The following is a 24,988-nucleotide window of genomic DNA, read 5'->3' on the forward strand; positions in this document are numbered from 1 at the left end:
CAAAGAGCCGGCCACCTTTTTAAGCATCCTCAGCCTTATTTTGTGCAACACAGGTCTGTCACACAACCTCTCCACACTGATTTTTACAAGCCAGGGTCATCTCAATCCTATTAGTTCCATATTTAAAATATGCAATACAATATGAAGGTAATAAAATTCAGTGAGCAGGCATGCTGCCACATCTAGGAAATCTGATGCCACAGTCAGGAGGTCTCTGGGTTGAGCCCCATGCTGTACTAACAATGAAAATCTAAGTCACAAGGGAGTATAATTTGAAACCCACCTTTAGAAGTTAACAGAGTTCCATAGGTACATGTCTACAGCAGTGTAACAGCACTGAGAAAAATCGCCCAATAAGCTACACTGGCCTCAAGTGTGTATACATTAGAATATTAATATTTTCATTTTCTGAGTGATGCTTCTTTAGTGAGAGATTATCTTGATGTCAGTTTAGCTGAGCATGTCTGCTTTGTACATAAGCAACTGGTAAAAATTCGGAGCATTCCTGGCTTCTGCAAAGGAGGAAGAACTTGAAGACAATGAAAGTAGGGCAGTGACTAAGTATTTGAATAATGCAAGACACATTAAAACATAATTAACATACAGCAGTTACAGTAAAGCTATTCATTACCCACTGTTTAGAGGCAACAGATTATTTTTTAATTGTATGCACAAGATGTTAACTTTCTATCAAGTTCAGCCAAGTTTGTTGTTCTGTGTTTTGCTGCTATCGTTTCAAATAAAAAGAACAAATACAATACAATCAGGTTTCCAGCAAATCATAAACACAGATCTATTTAAGTGAGGCCACCCAAAACTGTTGTTTTCACAGTTTTGTGTAACCAGCACACCCAGACTCCATTGGACGAAATAAACTGGAATCCTAAACAGAAAACAAGACATGTTTATAGGGAGGATAAACAGAGATTTATTTAATCAGGTTTATATTTACAGTTGAGATCACTTTCACATACTACTTTGCTACTCTGCATGGCTACATTGTTTCCAAACCAATTGAAGGTCTACAGTCTAATAGTTCACTCAACACATAAAATGCTCTTCATAGAAAAATGAAATATTTCATTATAGAACAGTAGTGCATACATTATACTCCTGAAAAGCCAGCTTGTATTTTAAACCACTAATGTTTGAAAGACAATCTCTGAAGGTCAAAATTGCAGTCACATAATCCTAAAATTGGTTAGTTTTTTTTCCCTACAGTTTCTTTATATATAAAGTGTACTGGACTTAAGTGTTTCTTTCTTTATTTAAAAGTGACACTGGTGAGGGGCAAGATGAAAACATTTTTTCTTCTCAAATTAAATACAGCTGGCTTCCTTCGTACTACTTTGGCCAGAAAAGGTCCATGTAATGAAGGTTTAAGACTTCCTCTCTGTATATGCAAGAATCAGCCAGTTAATGCTTAGAGGTAATCTACCAAAGTAGGCACACATCCTTTGACTTTCATATTAACCAAATTACACTTAACTTGCAAATGGTTCTGAAATTAGAAAGTTTGCTAGCATACTAAAACATTTAGATACATGAATAGCTGGCTAAAACAGTGAAAGTCACAGGTAATTTAATTCTATGGGTTTTGTAAAGCTGTTGTTTTGCCCTTCACCAGTGCACAGTGCGGCTGCCCTCATGTCTGAAAGGTGTGCCTGGACTAAGCTTGGGGCAAGAAAGCTATGGAAGTAAAGCTGGCCCAGTCACCTTCCAGGAAGTGGGGAAGATGGAACTGTTGGAATTCTCTTCTAGGCATAGGTTCCACCAGCAATGAGCAGCTCGTAGGCAGGATCCCGACTCCTCCTACATAGAACTATACAGGCACACAACATGCCCAGAAGCTGGGAGAAAAAACAGAGAACAAGCTTGAGTACAGGGGAGATGCTTCAAGAGGCTCAACCTCAGCACAGACCCTCAGCATGCTTCAAGACTGTAACTAACACAAAAGGCAACAAACGACCATTCCTCAAAGAGCCTTGGCTCCTGCTGCAAACTCCCAGGGCCACACACTTCAGCCTCATTTTCTTATGAGATTATCCTGGACATCTAAAACAAGACTTTTTTTTGGTCAGCCACTTGTATTCTGCCTTAGTAATTCAGATTCAGATGGAAGAAACTCCTAATGTTTTTTAATTAAAAGTACAGATTTTAGGTCTGTATCTGGTATGGAAAATTCAAGTGCAATTCAAATGCATCAGCTTAACTGCTACAATGAGAACAAGCATTTAAAAGAGATTTCATAAAACTATCTCTCTGTGAACATGTCATATTAGAAAGCTTAAATCTAAGGTAAATAATTCACTTTTAGACATGTTAAAATTCACAGTATCACAACTGTGCTGGCATACTTACCAGGATTTAGGGTATGATCACCCTGTGCCCACTTACATGTGAATAATCAGGGATAAAGGAGATGATATTTTAAAGAAGTTGCATGTTTATTGAAGGTAGAATAAGACTGTACCAACTAAAAAATAGCAGGTATAGTGTTGTGTGTTTTACAGTAAGTGGCAATAGCTTCTATTAAAGTATGAGATTGTATTGATTTGGTTGTATGCATGGAAGTTTATTCACAGATACAAATACTTCAGGAGGCTCCTGTCCTATCTATGGATCATAAAGCACCAACTCCGAATGCAACGTGATTTCTTAGAAGAGAACCCAGTCCAAAAATACACCACAAAAAAAACCCCTCGGACAGAAAGGAAACTAGAATGAAATGGGAGAGCAAACAGGCATAGATCTTCCTCTCTGATACAGCAGAAGCCCAGTGAAGGTAGTACTGGGACAAAAGGAGAATTATTGACTTTTTAGAAATACAGGCCAATACAAACATCAGATGTGTAACATGTTTTAAAACTAAATGAGGGTACACACAATATAGTACTCCAGTCTGCTGAAAGACTAAAAACAGAATGTTTAAAAATCCTAAATCTAAACATGCAGTTGTTAGGAAGAGACATGATGAAATTCTAGTATGAGCTTTTAATTTCCTGGAAAGGAACAAGCTGTAAAGATCAATACTCTTCATTTTCTGCAGTGCATTACCTGCTTTAGACCTACAGCAGAAACCAGCTCAGGTTAGAAAAAGCATATGGAGAGTAACACAGTATGGTACTTCAGCTGTTATTAAAAGCATCACCTTTCTTCACTTCTGTGGTTCCAGCTCACAGACTGACTCCTAAATGTATTATCATAGAATCATGAAATGGTTTGGGTTGGACAGACCTTTAAAGGCCATCCAGTCAAGCCCTCCTGCACCAAGCAGGGACATCAACTACAACAGGGTGCTTAGGTTCATAAATTTGTGTCAGAGCAAGAGGAAACAAATCACATGGGAGAATGACTTGTCACGGACACAGCCCTTCTAAGTGAGTAGGGAATATCTACAATTAAACCCCTTCAGTTAGACTTGTAAAATGGAGAGTTTAGGGTAGCTTCCAGTGGCTACAGAACTGCAGGCTCATGGCTGGCAAGTACAAAAACTTCTCTGCTGTTCCAAGCCAGGATAAAATGAGAAATGTGACGCAGAGGAACACCTCCTTTAGTCTTTTGCTAGAATTCTGGTCATTTTGCTCATTCTGGTCATGTATATCAAACGAATAAAAGTAGATCCAGCACATTTACAGCTATTTGCACAAAGACAACCCTGTTCAATGACTCCCTTGAGATATTTAATTTATACAGTTGTGCGAAATCTCAAACATTCAGGTACTACAGTAAAACCTCATGCAATTAACTTCTGAGTTACTATTTAAACATTTATATCCTTAAGGAAGTATCTGAGCATATTCCTAGAATTCACTTATATTCACAAAAGAAGTGACTCACATACCTCAATGTTTTCTACAGACATTATTTATGTCATTAAAAAAATGCTAGCACCTCTAAACATTTCAAGGCATTTGAGTGTTTCTCTTTGGTTGCTATTTAATATTGTCAACAGCTATTTTAGACGTGTTGAGGAAGGATCCATGCATCCTCCTCTTCAACAGCATTCAGGGAAGTTTAGACACCTCCTGCATTCAGGCAGTTTGTTTAGTTTATTAATTTTGGATTTCATTTGGCTGCTAGCAAGAACTACATTCAATCTTTCCCCAAATCAACTTTGTACAAAAATTCACTGGCTGTATATACATGTGCCCTTTGTAAATGATCACCAGCCACAAAAGCTGTGTCTTTGCTCCCTTCAGTTTGCCTCCTATCTATTAATAGCTCTGTGCTGTCACTGTGGCTGGGACCAGGGAATTCTTGCACACTGGAAAGATCCCCATGGTAACTGAAACATGAACACACCAAAAATTACTTCTATGCAGAAGAGACGAAGTTGTTAATATATTTCAAGCCTTGCAAAAATAGTCTTCTCAATCTTTTAATTTTAAAGCAATTACTGAAGGTTAAATTTGTTGACTATAGGCTATCAGAAGTAATGAACTTTGAACAGCTTCATTGCAAAACAAAATAATCTGTTCAGAGGGGACTGTGCAGGCAGCATATAGGGAAGGTAGCAAAATTCACAAATGGTAAGAAAAACAATCATTCCTCTAAATTTACAGGGTATGGCCCAAGTTAAAGGCATGTGCTGAAGTTTACATTCTATCTCCCCCTTCAGTTAGCCCACAGACCATTTTGCTCAGAATTGGACCAAGTACATACTTGAATTCTGTATGGCAAAGACAAAGATGTCAGAACTTTTGTCACAAATTTCAGGAGATAAATAATAGAACAGTTTGAACAGAAGGGTGCAAGCAGCCACACTGCCATTGCAAGCATGTGTCAAACTCTGGAACAGGGCCAGAAAGGATTATAACTGTGCTGCATTTTGGGGCACATCTGTTCATCAACCTGCAAACTCCAAAACTAAGAATAATGCCTCCTCTTGGGAGTCACCTCTGCCAGTTTTGTAAGATTTTTCACACTTTTTTCCCTGACATAAAATTTTGTCACAGTAACTATGGTTGTCGTAACACATTAATTTTCAGTACACAAATACATTTCATTGTTCAAGCAGACAAGTACTGCTTTAACAACTACAGTTTTAAGGAAGACAATTAAAACAATACCTCCCCTTCAGATCTCACCAAATTTGAAGTTCCACAGTTGAAGCAGTTTGGGTCTGAACAGTTCATATGTTACAATGATGTACTCATAGTACTGTATCTACTATACAGTACTATGAGTATATTCTTATAACATTGAAATACAAAGGGAACCCTCTTTTCACAAGACTGCAAAAAATTATTTACCTACAAACATACAATCCAGCTCAAAAGCTTCTCTTGAAAACAAAAGTGTCTGAATTATCAGACTTGACAGGTATGTTTTGTAAATTCAAATACTATTAAGAGCACTAAAGTAACTTTGAAATTAGTTTTTAAGTCTCCCAGGATTCAGCATATGTACTACATTGCTCAGAGACCATAAGACAGGCATAATCTGAAAATAATTTCATTTATGTACTAAGTCTGCCAGCTGATGAGCATTTAAAATTTCACTTTCACATATATGTTTGTGAGACAGTTCTAGTGGGTTTTTTTCTTCCTTAAAATTTAATAAATACTAATATACACATTAGTTTATTTCCTCAGTTATCTTTCTATGATTAGGTTAACTGTATTTAAGTCCAAAACCCAAGAAATCTTCAAGACACAGCAAAGCTCAGTTGCACATGAGCAGAGCACACTATCAAAAAACTAGGTGTATCTCCTGGGTGGTCCTGACATTTTTGTACACCATGAAGCATATTAAGATGATGTATCTCTAAAACAGGATGAAAAATGAGCTTTTAGAAGTTGGAAATTAAACACTATGCAAAATCTTCAAGTGTTAAATGCCATCAGAGGACATTTATGATGCTTAATACCTAGATAATAAAGTTTTCACAAAATAATTTGCTATTTACATCAGAGTGGATTACTGCATATAACACTGACTGTGTTCAGGTCTAATAGAATATACATCCACATAGCAGTGGGAAGTTCTGTGTTAAAGGGTAATATCTGTATGTGCATACCTGTAATTATCTGTACTGCAGTTTAGATCTAATGTGAAAGAAGTTAACAAATAATGAACATTCTCTTACCTGAATAGCAGCAAATGCTAGTGCTGCCCAGATGACATACATCATGATCTCCTGAAGCTTCTTTACAACCAGAGCCTCACACCCCTGAAACAAGTAGGCTTCTTATGTATCAATCTGGCAACCATATTTAGACACACAAAAAACCCCCAAAAGCATCACACAGGGCAGAAGGGTAATGCTAATACTAAAAAAAGTAAATAGATGAAAATTACTCACAGATGAAAAGAGGAGAGAGATGATTAACAACATCTACTTTCTGTTAAAGCAAATACAGCCAAGAGCTGATTTTCCCCCAAAGAAAATGAATTGTGGCTCTGTGAGTTCATGTTGTGGCTGCCTTACCTCTGAATAAAGGTCCATGGGGCGGGTCAAACTGCCAGTGCAATTGCTGAGGGCTGCTTTGCAACAGCTGAGGGGCACACTGTTGTTTTTAGTTTGTTTGAACCAGATAGTATTCTCCCAGTCTGAATAGTTATGGATCCCACAGCAGCGCAGCTGGAAAAACAGAGAGGTAAAGAGTTAAATTCTAACTGCAATACCAAGAAGACAAGTATATTATATTCCATTGCAGAAAATTACTTAAGTACTACATATTTGAATACAAGCACAGATTAAAAGAGAGCTAATTATATAAAAATTTATCTCCCTGTCAGCAATAATATTAACCAAGTTAAGGTATTTGCTGTCCATTCAGCCATTTCCTAGATTTGTCAGAGTGGTGGAAGGACATCTACACAAGCAGCAGAGCAGCAGCATCTGTGTTTTAAGGACAGAAAGGAGTGGAAAACCAGCACATGTCTCACTGTCTCACCTGCCTCTGTACATAGTCAATAGCACGGCTGGCTGCATCAGGATTGGTCCCGTTGTATCGATTGTACACTTTCCGAATGCTGTGGTCAACTTCATCCTCCACCTAGGAGGGGGAAGGAAAGCAGCTGCATTAGCTCACCAGCAGAAGTAGCACAGCTTAGGGTAACATTAGTGTGCTTCCAGTTACAGCATTTCAGGAAACCAAGGTAACTCCCCATCATCTGAAATCAGCATAATTCAGTGTTACAGCTTCCTAAAGTTCAACTGTGACTTTTGCAAAGATGTTGCCATCTTGCAGCTACAGGAGAAGGAAAATCCAGGCAGCTGCCTTCCAGATCTTGGGCAAAGTAGCTTTGCACTGTCTCTCAGAAAAGGAACACGCTTCTCCTGTGACACAGTGGCAGACATTTCATGAAGTTAAGGACTCTCCAGAAGAACATGCACTCACCTCTCTACTTCAAGGTTCCAAACCTTGAAGTTCCAAATCTGGACTTACTTATTCCCCCTGGGACTATGATGATATTTGGATCAAAAGGTACTAAGTCATACCACCCACTCCTCTGGTTGAAGCACAGGTAAATAAATTCTCAAAGATGCCTTCTGACTGACCCTACAGACACCAGGCTCTGTTCAGCCCCAGTCTCCCAATGCTTCCCAAGGAACCCCACGGGCAGTACATTGTATATAGCAACATTTACTACAATAGGTCTTAGACCTACTGTGACCGAGTCAAGATGCTGTCAAGCACATGTGTTAGAAACAGATGCCACTCAAGAACCATCACTTGTTGCCTCAAAAGCATTCTATGATGGTTGGCTTGGAGGAAATCTTCCTAGAACCTTTTAAGTAATGTATTTTACTGTAAATTATTACTTAAATAATACACAGTTTAGTATAGATAAACATTTGTGCAATTTTACGATTAGCTTGGATTTGATTTTTCCTATCACATTCAACAGGAATAATGTGCAAGGAATGTAATTTTAGGACTGAGCACTAAGCATGCATATTCTTCACATTTGCAAGCTACAGCAGGAAGGTCTTGTCAACACATCATTCCTTTAAATACTTTAATGGAACATTTTTCTGCAGCAATAGCACAAGCTGAATTCCACCACCACCCCCTCCTCAAGAATGCTGCCTATTTCAAGAGAGGTATGCATAAAAGTCAATTTAGCCTGCACAGGCAACTTGTTTCAGACCAGTTTAAAATCAATTGTTTGATGATTTAACAAAATTGATTTACATCTCCAACTCATAACAAAACAGCTGTTCAATCTGTCACATACATTTTAAAATAATTTATTTAAGTGCTTGTTTGTGCATCATTTGGCTTGCAGTTCAATCAGGGCAACATTATGGTTGAAAACCATGCAAATTCTGTAAGGTCCAATGAGAAATCACTAGCTCTAGTTAACTGGCAGGTTTAATGAAAAATGAAGAGAGTGAACCCCTCTACTCATAGCAAAGAAGTCCGCAGGTCCTCAAACAACCAAGCCTCTTTTATTCCTATTGGCACTTCCAAAAAGTCTGACTTTTACAGCTAAGGACCAATGCTGGAAGGCTCTGCAGCAGCTCAGCCCATCTCAACAGGGCCTGGGCACATTTCACATGGTTCTGAAAGAGCCTGAACAGGATCAACACACACGTTTACAGAGGCATGCTGGAAAATCAAGCAATTTTAAGATCAATAATAGTATCTTAAGAGAGCACAGTGCCACTTTCTTTAAGCATTATGCTCAACGTTACTTGGTATGAACAACTGCTATGACTTTAATCTTTCCTTTTGTTTTCATGTTTGTACGATGAACACAAAGTACTTCTAACATGATTCATGTACCTTCAGAAAAACCAAAACAAGGCTCCCAGAGATATATACCTACCATGTCAGAAACAGACCAAAATTAACAAAGCACAAAGCTGACTTACTTATCCTGGCAAAAATAATCAGAAGGCTAAGCAGACTTGCCCTCCCAGCTCACTGGTAATAAATTTATTTCTGTTGTGCTTGAAACGGTAGCTTAAGATGCTAGATACAGCAGGGTACTAGAAAACTGCCATCTTTACTAACAAAACCTGTTTGTCCTTGACAATGACTTAAGGCTCAGTTTTCAAATACTGACTTCCACAAAAAGCTTAACCTAAGATCATGCTGCCACCAAAACTAGACAATCTTCCCTCTTCTGCCAAGCTCTGGCCCTGCATTACCTACTGCAGTGAAAAGTGCATGACAGCAAACCAAAAAAAAGAGAAGCAACAGGAACACACAGCTGGGCAAGGAAGATCCATGCATCTGTTTGTATCTGCTGTGAATACTGCTCACTGAAAAAGAGCAAGTCCCTTCAACATGGGAACATGGAAGACAGCGAAATGACTACTGCTTAGTCCAGATCAGATCCAAAGTAATTAGTGCACATATTAAAGTATTCCTCTGCAAATACTGAAACAGAAGGAAACCATTCAGATCAACATGTAAGAACCCACTTCCTACTCTCCCCTGGAACTGTAGTGCTTTCCTCAGTGGCTTTGAAGGTCTACTTCCACTACAAACTTTAGAATCCCCAACGATCATCTCAGTTCACTGCCAAGATACCAGAAATCAAATGCAAAGCATGAGAAAAAATATCTTGAGTTCAAGCATGGCCAGTAGAGCACTTCTGTTGAAGCAGCCTTTTCTAAGTGTCATGCACCAGGTTTGTAACACAAACACTTCAAGGTCATGTGGTGAGCTGCTTACTCAAAGCAGCCTTCCCTGGGACCCAAACAAAACTACCACTTTTACTTCCAAGCTGTCTCCCTATTTGTTCCAGGATAGCAGGAGAAAGCAAGGAGGAGAGAATACTGAACCTGTTGAGACCTGTGCTGCTCACAAAAGACCAAAGTAAATGGTACTGTAGGTCAGCTTGCTGGTAAGATATCCCTGAGTGTCCTACACTGCAAACATGCTCCACATCACAGCTAAAATGCCTTCTTCTGGTTTTTGGGTTTTTTTCAGAATTTAGATTGAGACATATCAAAAACTAGTAAACTGTGCAAGTTGGAATTTTCTTCAAGCTACACTGTGGCACCTCTAATACCATGTAATATATTTCTACCACATATTATGTTGGAAGAAAAACATCTGATTTCACTTTTTCTGGTCCTGTTTCTTAATTCCATTAAACAAACAGTACGAAAAGTTGTAGTTTGTTTAGCTATAATTCCTGTCAACAACCTGAGTAATGCTAGAAAGTACATATTAACACATTCAATCTATTTCATTTTATTATTGGGCAGTGTTAGTTTGCACACCAAAACACATGACAACACTGAAGTTATTGCATATCAAAAAATTATGCCCTATGTTCAAACATTGCGTAGGCTCAATCATTCACAAAGTCAGAGCATAAACAAATTACAAGACCATCTGGAAAATGTAAAGGTATCAATTACTGTGACTTTCTTCTCCTGTTTAACTGTTAATTATGTATTTTTTTGCCTACAAGATAGCTCTCTGCATTCATGTTCTAAATTTTAAGGTAGTGGTATCACAAATTAATCCACTCAGATGTCTGATTTTAATCCCTTAATAAACACCCATTAACAGTTCCACAGAATCAAACATAGTAAAGACTACACTTCTGTTTTATGGTCAGAATTCATAACAAAACATTACTGAAATTGAGAGGTTCTTACCTTTGCTCTGTAAATGTATCCAAGAACCACGACCACAACTTCGGTGATAAAAACCAAGAGCAAGATGATCACAAACTGCAAAATACAACCAAAAGTGTTTGTGCAAATAGTTTCATTCATTTGCCTTAATAAAAGACTCCATGCAAATTTTTCTACTTGAAGTTATTTTTGCTGCAAGGCTTTGCTTTAACAGATAATTTAATGCAGGCACTTAAATTGACCAAATGAGCCCAGAATTCATTCAAGAAACTTTTAGTGTTCACAGCTTCACCAAGTAATAAGAAGCTGCCCAGTCAGGCAAGTCCAGCTGTCATTAGTACTGAAAATACCATACTGCAGGTCTTTAATCAAATGTTTCTATCAATCTTCTTTGTTAGATAAATAGGAACATATCATCAAAGTGGCTACCCAAGCAGTTACTTAAGAGTGGTAGATGGACTAAGGGAATGTTTCTTCAGATTAAGCTCTGTAACAACTGGAAAAGACAGCAAGCTATGCATTTGTCTTTCTATATTTAAGAGCGGTTTTAAAGAAGTCTACAAAACACTCAACAAAAGAAGCCCCAAACCTCCCATAGGAACAATTCAAATACCAGCCTCTCCTCTTCCCTACCTAGCTTTCAAGCCAAAATTACAAATACTTGGAAACACAGGGCATAAAATATTGCAAACCGAGTGTCCCAAGTAAGCCATGAAGAAAATCAGGCCTTATGACAACCCTTAGTTAACCCTGATGCAAGACACAAAGCAAGAAAGCTCCTGAATCACTTTTCTCTCCCTCCAGTTCAGCTTTTCAACCAGAACAGATAAAAGTAAGATTTAAAAACTGTAAGAATAATCATATGGTTTTACACTTTTTAATGAGATTACCACAGTTCTAAAAAAGGTGAAACTGAGAGGCCGTCTGCTGCTACAACTGTTAAATTTAACACCTTTATTCAGAATACAGAATAGAAATAAGATGTTCCTAAAAAAGATTAAGCAGATAACTTTCAAGGCCATAGAGAAAAAAACTTCAAGTAATATTTTAGGAGTTTATTAAGAGAGAAGGCAGGCCAAGACTCTGCAGGAGCTCTGCACTCACCGTAGCCAGCCCACAGCGACTCTCCCGAATGGTAGCGCAGCACCCAATCAGTCCGATAATGAACAGCAGCGTTCCCACGGCTATGATGATCACAGCTGGAATGAGCGTATAGACGTCTTCAAAGAAGTGATCGTAGTCATCATATGTGATGAACACATAGGCTCCCACGTAGCACAGGATGCCTGCTGCTGCCTACAACAGACACAAAAACATTTTAAGTCCCTTGGAACACCAAGCTCTTCCTTCAGCAAGGTAACAATTATTTAAACAAACACCATAGTGTTCCTCAGAAATTTTGCCAGCTACTATCTATTGCTTACCGTTAGAATAAAATAAATGTACACATTGTGAACTTTAACCTCTGATAGGGAAAGATGAACTACTAGAAACAACAGCACTTCTGGAGGGTTCACAGCACTGGAAAAATCTGATTCCAACTAGAAAGCAGGCAGAAACAAACACAAACCACTAACCACTAAAAAGTAAAGCAAATACCTACAGAAACGTACCATAAACTTGCAAAATTGATGTTTTAAGAAGGACTGTTGTACAAAATGGTCCTCCTTAAACAAACAAAAAGTCAACTTAAAGTTACTGCAAAATAAGCCCTGTAGGATGAAGCTGCAACTATACAGACTTAAGCAGAAAGACAGCTCTCACATCAATCTGCCATGACCTTGCCTCCCTTACAGTTACAACGATCCAAACACATCAATACTTTCAGTATCTTTAAGCTGAGCAGAGCTAGTAAAAGAGAGACAACTGTTGCTTGAGGAGCCAACTAACACACATTTATTTTTAAATACAAGGGCCTTATCAGTTTGTGCTTTACAGATGTCTTTCCTAACTGTCCTCACACTTGCTGCAGGATGAAATATCAATTTGCAGTGATGGACAATATAATCTGAATGTTTAGTGACAGGCATTTCCAATGTCCCAGTACAAGGCTGAACTAAAACAATGCACTCAGAAGATGCAAGGCTAGGCTATGACCTGGGGAATTTCATTTTGCTGTGAAGGGCAATGTCCCTATTACAAACCAATCCATACGCTGGACCCAAGAGCTCTCTCAACTGAAAGGTGACACACTGCAGCTCCAGTCTGAGGGAGAACACTGCAGGCTGCCTCCAGCCAATGCCCCCACTTACTGGCCTTAGAACTTAGGGCAGACACACAAGCAGTAGCTTCCAGTAGCTGTAATACTGCAATGCTGGATTGTGCCAGTGTACAACCAGATGTACCCTCCATAATTCAGTCTAGGAGGATTAGCCCAGCTGCATGCACAAAGCAGGCTCAACAATGAATTCAGACCAGGCTGCTCAAGGCTTTGTCTCAAGTCTTGGAAGCCCTCCTTGGGAAGCCTGTTCAGCGTGGCACAGAACAACACAAGCCACAAGACCAAAGGTATCCAGGATTTCAGCCCTGTTTGCCACTACATACTAGATGTATTGCAACATTACTTCTAGTCCTTTCTATAAAACAATAGCACACAACCACTACCAGAACATTACTTTATGTATGGAATATTCCCTGCAGCACTTTGCTACAGAAACACTATGTCAAAGAAAAAAAATATTAAGAGCCAGCTCAAAAGAATCATCATCTGCATGGATGTGAGCAATACATTTGACCTCTCCACCTCTCTTTCTGCAGCAAAGGTAATTGTGTACTCTGCAGGAATCTTAAAGGCATCTGGAGGCTCACATTCATCCAATAAAAGGTGCTATGTACATATAAGGAGAGGGAAAACTGAAAATTCAGTAACAAAGACCAAGAGCAAGAGATCTTTTCCAGACAAGAGTGAAAAAGCTATTGCAAAATCACCCCCTTGCACAGACGATGCTGAAATGCTAATTCATCTGTACAAATCCTGCCCTATTAGGTACAACATGGCAAAATGCAGACACACACTTTCTGTACACAAAGCGAAGATTCAAAGTAGTGTCACTGAACAATGGAATTACATTAACTGTTGCCTAGCAATGAAGTGTGTGAATGGCAGGCCAGTGATGTAATCTCCCATTTCTAAGAACTAAAATGCTTGTTAGAAATAGTTATGTTACAAGGTGGCAGATGAAAAACCACAGCTGTGGTTGGCATCAGGCAAAGAATATGTACCACAAAGATGAAATCAGAACCATTTGTGAATTCCTTTGTTCTTCTTTTGTTGTAATTTAATTGGCTTCCTCTTTGTTTAAGAAACATCTGGATCATAAACTGCATAAGGACATGTATTTGAAGTAAAAGGAGTTTAGCCTTAAAAAAATTTAAATCTGTCTACAGGTGTTACCTTTCCTTCCCTACTTCAAGAAGCACACGCATTTTAAGAAACATTGCTTCTGCAGCCTTTAAACAGATTTAAAGCTGCCTGGTTTGAAGACTTCATTAAATCCCTTCTACATATGGTACAAGAATGACTAATCATCCATGACAGCACTGGGTCTTACGTTTTCTTCTCAACAATGTTGATTAACTGGTGTTTCTGAAACAGACACTGCCTCTGTGATGAAGCGACCATACTCTTCAGAATTACTGCTACTACCTCTTCAACAAGTAATCTGCAGGGGGGAAGGTCCTGAGAGCAGAGGTAGGTACCTTCTGGAGCTTGCACACGTTTTAAAAGCCATGAAGATTAAAACTCCTTCCCCATGTATCACAGCTGAACACTGTTTTTGAACAGGTGCAGGACTTAGGCTATCACAGAAGAATGAAAACAGCAGCACTAACTGGTTACTTTACATGTAAATAAGTCTGAGATGACCTCCCTTTTCTTTGACATCATGACCAGAGGACTCTTTATTTCAGCCTGCTCTAAATCAGGAAGCAGGGCGTCTCTGAAGTGTTTTAGCTGGGATGAGAAAACTGCTTTTGAAGCAATCCTTTTTGCTCACCTTTTGATGATTTTCTCTTACTACCTTTAGGCTTGCACCACTGAACAGTCTTAGGAGTGTGTAAGAGGAGTCACTTTGGGTGAAAGACAGGTACAGTTCCTCTGCTGGCTGCTCAGAGGTGTTCAGTCAATGGGACTGCCCGAGCCCGAGGTCCCTCCCTCTTCAGAGCTCAGCAGTTCCAAGGTGCAGTCTCAGCACACAGTACAGCATCACCCACTGATACAAATAACATATAAACACTACGACAGACAAGACAGTTCTAACCACACAAAGTGTACCGTTTATGGTGACCAGAACTGCACCAGTTAAATGCACATTTATTACTTGTTGCAAACTAAGTACAAAGTCAAATACATGTGTTTTATAAAGAAAAACAACCCCAAACCAACTGACTCCCCACCTAAAACCAACAAACCACCCCAAACCACCCAAAACAGAACCATGTGCTTAAACCATCTATCTCAAAATAGGAATCATCTAAGGAACCCAAAGTCTGTATAGACACAAGGATAACTTAAAAAAAAAAAAAAAAAAATCATCAAATAATCTAGATCTCAATGTTTACCATCCTGCAGAGTAAATAGAAAATCTTCAAAGTCTGACCTTGCTCAAGTCAAAGACAAATTTATATAAAGCTACTGTATTTACAATCATGTATTTCCTATCATTAAATGGAAACCAAATATATGAACTGCATATAGTTCAAACAAGTCTTTGATAAACAGGGCTTGAAGGAACTTAATCTGCTCAATGCTCTGAATAGAGATGGCAGCATTTCCTCAATCTGTGCCAGGTAACATGCATGCTCCAGGGACGTGACTGGTTCTTCAGCATTCACACATCCTTTTACAGTTGTCTGCACCTAACTCATAGTTCTGAGCCTAAAGCACACTCTTATTTTAGGATGAATTAACCTTTAAAAACACTGATATAAAAGTACAGTCAATGAACACAGCTCATTGCAAAAGGCTTGAGCAATTCAACATCCTTTTCATCAGAAGCAAGTTTCTCAGGCACATAGACCTCTCACAGTTCAGAAAAGGATTGATTTTACTGCTTTGGCTGGAACCTCTATGGAGTTATTAAAAGCTCAACAATTATGCAAAGAACTAGAGGGTAAACTGGAAGATCCAATGACACAATGATAAGCATCATTCAACATGTTCTAGGAAAGCTCAGCTAGAAATCAAAGTTCTCTGAGTAGTCTTTGGGCTGCTGTGACAACCTCTTAAGCTCATGGCTATTTTACAAAGTCAGCTTTCACCTCCCACAAGCCCTGAGGTGTACAAGGCTGTACACTGCCCAGCTGCACCTTGAAACACCTTCAGGGGTTTAGTTTGCTTGTTTGCTTTCCAAGTAGGCCACAAACACACACCAAGAACTGTTTTCATGTCTTCAGTAATGCTTACACACTGCAGCAGTTTGAAAGCCAGAATTGTGGCTACCTAAGATGATGAAAGTAAGATATTTAAACTTGTTCCACTGATCATTTATTTATCAACCATGGACACTGCAGCTTCATTTACAAGCAAATTCTTCCTTACACTACCCTAATAATGTTACTGCCAAAGATCTGATCAACACTTACTTAACACTTACAAAAGTTCTTAATTTTCTCTTCACCTCGCTATGGAATTTTTTTCACTTTGGGACCCTAATTGAACACATAGCAGAAGTTCTGAATTCCTTTTGTGGCACTGTTTCAATTAACTTGGCCAAAGAAAAGTATTTGTCCCATTAGAATCTATGTTTTATTCACTGTTTTAAGAAAAACATACTCTCTGAAATGAAGAAAATAAAATGAAAGGAAAAGTACTGTATCTTAAGAGAAAACACACCTGATATTCAATTAGGCAAGAGGAGTATTTCACATTTTTAGTAAGAACGCCTACTTATAAATTCCTACTGCTGCCGTCTTTGCAACTGCTAATTGGTAAATGTTGATAGCAACACAGATACAACTCTAAACCAATTATTCATTCCACTATGGAAATATCTTTCAAGCATGGGATTGTTAACTGTACCCATTGATATATTCTGATGGACCATCTATGTCATCTTTTATAAAAAGAACCTAAGGATAAAGTAAAAAAAAAAAAAAAAAAAAAAAAAAAAGCCTTCTACACAAACAGATCCTCAGCTTTTCTGCCTGGATCCTGTCCTAGGACAATTTTCCCAACATGTCTATTACTTTCCTCATGTTAAATGTGAGTTTATCTTTGTTTTCACTACCTTTGTATCACGTTTTTAAAAAACAAAACGCATGTCTACGCTTTTTGAGAGTCTACAGTTACGTCAGTTTAACTTTTTCTAATGGCTGTTTTTGTCTGTGCACACCAACTCCCGACCATTTCCTACCCACAAGCAGGAACAATGGTATTGTGGCCTGCCTCCAGGTTTTTGGGCTTAGAACAGTACTTAAACAAGTGGGGTTTTTCCACATTTCTCCCTTATTTGACTTCTAGGGTATTTCTGACACTTCTGGTTCTTTCCGACACTAGAATACTCATAGCTTGATTACTGTCATAAAAAGAATGGGATGACAAATTTTTCAAATCTTCCTTTTAGCTTTCTGTTCTTCAAAATTTATTTCCTGAACTTCTAAGGCCCAACAGGATCTCTGAGGTTTATTTCTCTTACAGTCTTTTCAGCACTTGACTGCTGTGTATAATCTCTCTCCACTCCCCTCCCAAACAAACCCACACCCATACTTGATATTTTCTCTGGCTCCTGAAATTGATGCATAACCAGCTTAGAACCCAATGGTTTCCTGACACTCTTATCTTTGTTCTCAACAGTAATAAATTAACTTAAACACTGAGCTATAACTGTCTTACAAAATCTTTTGGGAGAAGAAAGACAGGAATTCCATTCAGCTCTGTAACACAGTTAAAACTATCTTAAAGGCTTATAAAACAAGAAAGCCCTGTAAAACTCAAGCAAGCCAGACTGCTCTGTCTGTAGTAGCCACATGCAATTCACAGCACCGTGCCCGAACACCTCACTTTCAAAAGCTTTTCAGGCTAAAGCAAAAGGCTGAGCTAGGCTGCGTTTGTGTTCAGCATCACATATTTGAAGTGCCACTAATTGCAAGATGTAGTGCATCTGCAATCTTCTACCTCTTTAGAAGCCAAGTTAACAATACAGCCATTCTTTTACACCTTTTTAATCACCAGGGCTGTAACTTGAGCTGGTGCTCTACTATTCCCAGACTCCTTGCTCTGCAGGAAAACAATGATGATGACTCTGTGCTTCAAAGTTCATCAGGTAAAGTGATAATTCCTTGTACTATTCAAAGGCATCACATTTAGCTTTGCAACTTGCTTTTATTAGGTATTAGACCTTTTAAGCTCAAGTCCATATGCCAAAAATCCTGAAAAATCCCAGGCAAAGACCTGAAACTCATCCTGTAAAGAAACATGGATGACACTACCGTGTGGCTTAAACAAATCAAAGTATCTATTACTAAAGTTCAGGACCTGGCTCATGTTTGCTATCTGAAAATTCATATTCAAATATTGTAAGAAAAATCACTCAGAGGACACAACACTTGAGAGTTTTAAATCTTAAGTTTTTAATCAAAATAACTGATTTTTTTTAATGCACAGGATTCCAAACCATTATACAATCCTGAAGGATGCACTCTCTTCGCACTACCATAGTGGCAGAAGCAGAAAACATTACAATTTTACATCCAGAAGCAACTGTCTTTCAAGACAAAATGGCTTTGGACAAGAAATCCCTGCAAAATTACCTTCGGGATTATCCATCAATTAGTCTTTGATCACCAAAGAACTCACAAGAAATTTGTTTTAAAGTCCAGAGCATTTTCAAGCTCATAATAAACTGGAGAAATTACTGGGCTTGTTGCTATGTGTAAGAGAAAGTGAACTCTAATCTTCCTTTCTACTATTAAATTTGAATGAATTTTCTTGTTGCTTCATTTTCTTTGTTTTTCTCTACCAGAAATCCCTAAACCTATTACATACACATTGCTCCATTTCCCCATACTCCAGCCACTGCACTGTGGTGAGCATGCCCAAGCCGTGCAGGGAGCACAGATCTATAGAAAGTATTTGTGCTCTACAATTTCTCTAAACAATCATACCAAGAATGTTTTAGAACAGCTTAGTCAAATGAACTGTCAAAGTAATGATTTCAAGCCAGCTAAATAATACAAGAATAACTTAAACCGTTTGCAACTACTGAGTTGGAAATGTTGTAGAAGCACAGTTCATTCCTTTTCTGAAGGAGGACAGAGGTGAAAGATAAAAACCTCAGCAAGCACAGCATATCTGGCACTATTTTAGCAGAGCAGGCTGTCAAAGCACACAGATTCTTAGGGAATATAAAATAGATTCCCTCTTCTGAAGCAAGACCACACGGAACTCTGAATATTTTATCATTCTCTCCTATGAATTAAACTAAGACTTGAAACATTTCCTTAGTATTTTTGTCTTCATCTCATCTTCAAACTGGTTTCAACTGAATTATGCAAGTCACACCATGAAGCCTTAAATTAAGGGCACACAAACTTATTTGACAGTAGTCTTTAGGTATTTATTCCAGGTAAATATATTTCTTACTCTTCCAAAATTATGCAGACTTTAAATTTAGGAGGTTTCCTGAAGAACATGCTATTCTCAAATACTTTAAACTTTTTTTTTTTTTTTTTACAATTAGTCATTATCAACATTTCACCAAGGTAACAAAAAAATCTTGCTGATTATGAAGATGTACTAGAAGTTACATGACTTAAAGCTGTATTGCCTTTCACATCACAATTACTTCATATGCAATACCCTTCCTTATAGGACTCAGCATCTCCTAAATGAAGTCACCAGCTGAAGAAATAAATCTTGGGCAAACTTATGGTAAAGGTCAACTGAAGGATTGGCCTCTCTTTGCCATCTACCCAAAAATTAACTCATAGCAACAAGACACTAAGATAAACTATTAATCAGATCAGTACTCCCTGGTCTAAGGAGGGCAAGTTTTAACTGATACTTCACATCAATGCAATTCTTGGTAAAGTAATTTTGATCTTCACTCTTTAACAATCATCCAAAATTCAAGCACATGTTCCACACAAAATTTACACTCTAGCACTCTTTATGACTACCAGTCATGATACTGTTTTCTTACAGAACTCTATTTTAAAGGCAATATGGGCACCAACAGAAGATGCACTCAATGCTCAATAACACCGCTGTAAATACAACTCAGATGAACTGTCAAAATACCACACCAAAAATGTGGAAAGGTGAATAAAGTCCATTCAGCTTTCTACATGATAAACTAGTACCTGCCCTGCTTTCAGACAGTTTCCACAGCCTATTTTCTTTAAGAAACAAAAATCCTGCAGTATTTCAAACACGTAGGACAGTGCAGTTAATGTAAGAATTTTACACAGTAGAAAGATGCTTTGGCAAGACAATAAATGACTTTTTATAGTGTCAATGAAAATGTAACAAGTAGCATAATACTCTTTAAAGTGAGATGAACTTGTAGAATTGAAATCAGTAGCTGTAGATGATAAGTGGTTGTCACCTGCCAGCAAGGTTTGATTGCCGCTTTCAGAGTTGAAAGAAATTTGTAAAAGTTAGAACAAAGTATAACAAGCATATCTCTGCTATTTCTTCATAGGACTGATAATTTTCTGAACATCTCAGTCATAGGACAGATATAAAATCTTTCAGAACATTCACATCCTCCCACAAGTAAGGGACACAAGGGTTGAGGGGGGAAGTAATAATCCACTGCTTAGTCACAACTTGCTACTCCTACAGGTGACCATGAAGATAGTGATAACACACAAGACTGGTATATGAAACCCTAAAGAGAGAGAGCAAATTTACAAAAGCAATTAAAGGAGATTTCGTAGTTACTTGACCAATTCTAGGCATTTGTCTACTGTCAAGTCTTGGGAAATCCCAATTATATAATTATCAATATTGGAAATACAGCACGACAAGCAAAAGATCTCTTTAACAGCACTGAAGCACTTACATTGCCAACTAGAAGAGCATCAAATGTTAACACATGCACAGCTCAGTCAACAAACTAGCTATTGACTTTAGCTTGTGAAAGAAAGGAACACCACTGATTTCTGTAACTCACTTTCAGAAAGCCTGCCTCATTCTACATGCAGCTGATGAGCTGCAAGGTTGTTCCAACACAAGCAACCCAGTCACTTATCTGCCAAAAAGCTATCAGCACACGCTGACTTCTTGGGCTGGAGGTGGTATACAGAACACAAGATTGATGACGTTTAAATTTGACATGAAGTACATCTTATCTAAATACAGTCTGCCCATTTTAAATTAAGCCAAGTTTGTCTCAGAAGCGATCAAAAATTGTAAAGCACGAAGTTCAGCATTACAGAAAAGAACTCTGACCCCACCACTGTATGAGATTAATAATGGCAAACTCCAATATGCAGCTAAATTACTAAATGCAGCAGACAACGAACAATACCCATCACTAAGCTTCTGGAGCAGGGGAGAAACTGCACACAGAACTTGTGCTCATTTACTCCAAACAGAGCCTCGTTTATATCAGTAACTACAGAAAAATCTACTTCAAGGTGCCATCAAGAAGGCAACCCATAAAAACTGTGTCCAGTCAAAAACTTTTTTTAAAGTATGATGTAGAAGTCGTTAAAGAGCTTTTAAAATGTCACTTTCAACTAAGCATGTAACAAAAAGCCACACCCAACAAAGCAGATTCCAACCTTACCACTGAGATTGATGTCACTAATTTTTACTTTAAATATAAATAATGGAGCCTGTGCACCTCAGCCAGAATGACAAACTTCTGATCTGCAACACTTAAGGCCAAATATACCTAACCTTCAATTGCTCCTCTAGCAGAACATATAGCCAAATGCATTTGGCTATACATTCTCCCAGAATGTATAGGCAAATGCCGGTAAGAATGCACAGATATGCATTTTCCCTGACCATGATTCATTTCCAGGCACCCTTAAGGAGCAGCACTCCTTTGTAAAGATTCAGACAAGAACAGTCATCCTGTAACGCTAGTAAGAGTTCCTATGACTTTCAATAGTAAATGAAACAGCTATATATAGCTACATTTTTATGTTACAACAGCTTGTTACCCACTATTACGTTTTCAAAGATGTAATCTCTAAACAGTTGGGACAACAGGTATTCTGATCCTGGAGCTGGGATAAGAGCAGGAAAAACGCAGTACCTAAATGCACAAAGGGAATTCTTAAAAAATCTACAAACCAATTTTTAATACGATTTGAGAGTTACGCTGTCCTGACAAGCCAATTATTACAGCGACTACAATGCCAAGCTAGAGCCCGTATGTCCATCCTGAAAAAGGTCATTAGAACAACCTACTATCCCTCTTTTGTAAGCTTTTGTCTTACTGTCACTGTAGCCGTGGGAAGTTTCAGCGATGCATAAACACTACAGTGCTACCGTGGCTGGTGGGACACATGAAGCAGAGACACCTGAAGAGCCACGTCCTGATTTTGTGTTAGCAGCGCCCACTCAGCGCGGAGCGCCTGGGACGTCCCGCCGCGGACAGCGAAACCCGTGACGACCAGGAGAGCGCTACAGAAACCGAACTGGCTACAGAAAGTCAACTGCCAGAGAGCTGAGAAGCTCAAGAATGCAGGAAAGAAGAGCTGTATGCGCTTACAAAACAGCCTCTTCCCCAAGATCCCCAATGCTCGTAAAAATTCAATGCCAGGTTCAGCTCCCCCCGCCCTGGAGCTCGGCAGGTGGACTCGAGGGAAGGGACTGCGCCCAGCTCTGACCCCCGCAGGGGCTCAGAAGGCCCGTTAAACAGAAAGAGCTTAAACACGAACTGAACCCGTGCGGGGCGGTGGCGGCGGAGGGGGGGCGGGGGGAGGCTCCCGGCTCCTGAGCGAGGCCCGCAGCGCTCTCGGGGCCAGGCTCCGACCTGGAACCCCGGAGCCGCCGTCTCTCGCGCGGCCGGACTCACCCAGAAGATGAGGTTGAGGAAGACGAGGACGGTCTTGGAGGAGGTGATGCCGCACTGCCCCATGGCGCCGCAGAGCCCCGGCCCGGCCCCGCGTCCCTCAGCGCCGCGCACGTGACCGCCGGCCGCGCGGGCAGCCTAAGATGGCGGCCGCTCGCGTCACGTGGCGCGAGGGGGCGGAGGCGCCTAAGATGGCGAACCGCTCCCCTTAAAGCGCTCCCGCCCTCAGGGGGCGCCGCGCCTGGGCAGTCTCGGTGGCGCTTTAGTGTGATGCGGAGGGCAGCGCTGCCCTCCAGCCTCGGAACCCGGGCCGCAGAGTATAATAAGCACAGATTCTGCTTCTCGTTAAGCACCTGAAGCGATAATTTCCCGACTACCTTACAATCCTAAAGCAGGTGCCGATGAACTCTGAATATTCACATCCCCTTCAAAAAGCTGCGCCGTAAAGCTGTCACATCCTGGTCTCCAGAGGGGAAAAAGGCGCCGGCTTGCCGGCTGAGGGGAGGTTCGGTGGCGGGGCTGTGCCCTCAGCGCCGTGAGGGCAGGAGAGGGAGCGGCGGGCGGGGAGCGCCGGTGTTCGTGAGGAGAACGCGCCCAGCCTCTTACAGCCTTGGCTAGTGTGGAGAAGCAATGCGCCCAGCAAAGTCAAAGTCTGTAGCTTATGTCGCAGAACCTCAGAAACTCAGGAAAATGCAGGCGGTGGTAATTCTTGGGTGTTTTGGATGCATCCAAAGAGGGCGGCATTTTCCAGCGAAGAGCAAAGGAAAAGTAAGATAAGGAATTAAAGACGTGCATGGTTTCTAGAAGTGGTAACACCAATCCAGGATTTGCTACCCAATTTATACATAAAGTTTATTCTAGCACGGCCAGGATCCAGCCCTTCATTTTAAAGGCCTTTTTTTTTTCTGTCTCGCTAATCAAACCAAACCCTTCCTCCCCTCTCCCTTCATGCACCAGGATATCTTCCTTCTCCATCTTCCTCTCTCTCTAATCCCCTGCTTTTCCTAGGAATGCGTGTCATTCCTGGGCTGCTCCCTCTTGTTTGGTGAGCTTGTTCTTGGTCCTTTCCTGAAGATTAACTTCTCAGGTGGAAACAAAACTACCCATGTTATTGAAGGCCTTAACATTTTAGCAATTGGTCTTGTAAAGGCAGACGAGTAACAATCAGTTATATTGTACTGTTCTGTTTCCATGGTAGCAAAGTTAGTTCTTTTTCCTCCTACAGATTGGGAAGTTATATCCAGACCCAGTTCTGAGTACCATGGAGATACTAAGTATTTTTTCAGCTTTCATTTCAAGTCCTTATATGTTCATGGATGAAACTTCCCAATCTTGCAAGTGTTATCAGACTATTTTCTTACACTAAAAGTTAATTTATATACCCAGAAGATATGCTTAAAGTTGGCTGCACAATTTTTTTTTGCACTGAATTTATGGCTTTTAGGGTGTGATTGTCTTGTAATTTCTACTTTTTATGTGCTGTTTATATGTGCTTTATATTACAATCCTGTGACATATGGTATTTTTAAAAGCCTAGATAGATGATACTATCAAAAAAAGCCATTAAAAGTTGATAGAAAGAAAGCCTTTTAAAGAGGAATTTGATAGGGAAAGGATCAATGATATTTAAAAACTCACAGAAAGATTGTAGTACAATGCTGTTATACAATTTCAACATTGAAATTAACAATCTTATCTGATTTGCTGTATTAATTCCCACTGCCTTCACAGGTAGAGAAAGATAGATTAGACAGATACATCTCACATAAATTTTTATTGATTCCTGGGAGCTGGTGTTCAATAGAGACTATTGAGGTTTGTTTTTTGCATTTGACATTGAGAGCTGGCAGGAAGGGCCAGGACTTGGTGCTTGGAGGGCAGCCAGGGGCTGTGGTGGGGTTCCAGGTGTCTGCATGCTGGGAACACCAGGGAGAGAGGAGGAGGGGGGAGACTGCAGTGCCTTGAGTTGGCACAGGGCTTGTGTGGGCTGGACTCACACTGCCTGAAAGATAAATGCCAAGTGTTCCTCTAAGCATGGCTCCTGACAAACACATAAATACAACAGTGCCTGGCATTCTTCTTTGCAGTGCTGCCTTGCTGCTGTCATGCGTAGAGGGCTGGCTGCTGGTGGGTGCCTGGGTAGGTTCTTTGCAGGCTCCTGTGCAGGGAAATACTCTTGGTTCTTTGGAGAACATATGCAAAACTTTTGGGTATCATCAGTCTGTGATTTCAAATCCACAGACTCTGTGTGGGATAAGGTGTGGGCCTGCGCTGGCATCTCATGCCAAGCGTGGCACACCAGCCAAGTGACATTTAGGGGGAAAATGGGATGAATAGTAAGACGCCATCAGAAATTACCCCTCCTCCTTACATGGGAATGTAGGCAGGGAATTCTAGCTCTCTGCAGAGAGGAGAAGGATGGATGGCTTGCTGAAGTGAGGTGGGGAAAGGCAATTCCCAG

The 24,988-nt window shown here is 39.8% G+C and overlaps 1 protein-coding gene across 1 annotated transcript; it reads right to left on the reverse strand.

Annotated features, from left to right (window-relative positions):
* Positions 1-904: 904 nt before the first annotated feature.
* On the reverse strand, positions 905-22,676 carry TSPAN3 (tetraspanin 3). Its single transcript, XM_021543412.3, has 7 exons — positions 22,531-22,676; positions 11,660-11,851; positions 10,577-10,651; positions 6,903-7,004; positions 6,434-6,586; positions 6,092-6,175; positions 905-1,850 (listed from the first exon to the last, which is right to left on the reverse strand). The coding sequence occupies exons 1-7, from the start codon at positions 22,591-22,593 to the stop codon at positions 1,758-1,760; spliced, it is 762 nt and encodes a 253-aa protein (XP_021399087.1). The 5' UTR covers positions 22,594-22,676; the 3' UTR covers positions 905-1,757.
* Between the last annotated feature and the right edge of the window lie 2,312 nt (positions 22,677-24,988).

This window comes from Lonchura striata, chromosome 11 (assembly GCF_046129695.1).
Source record: "Lonchura striata isolate bLonStr1 chromosome 11, bLonStr1.mat, whole genome shotgun sequence".
In the NCBI taxonomy this organism is placed as follows: domain Eukaryota; kingdom Metazoa; phylum Chordata; class Aves; order Passeriformes; family Estrildidae; genus Lonchura; species Lonchura striata.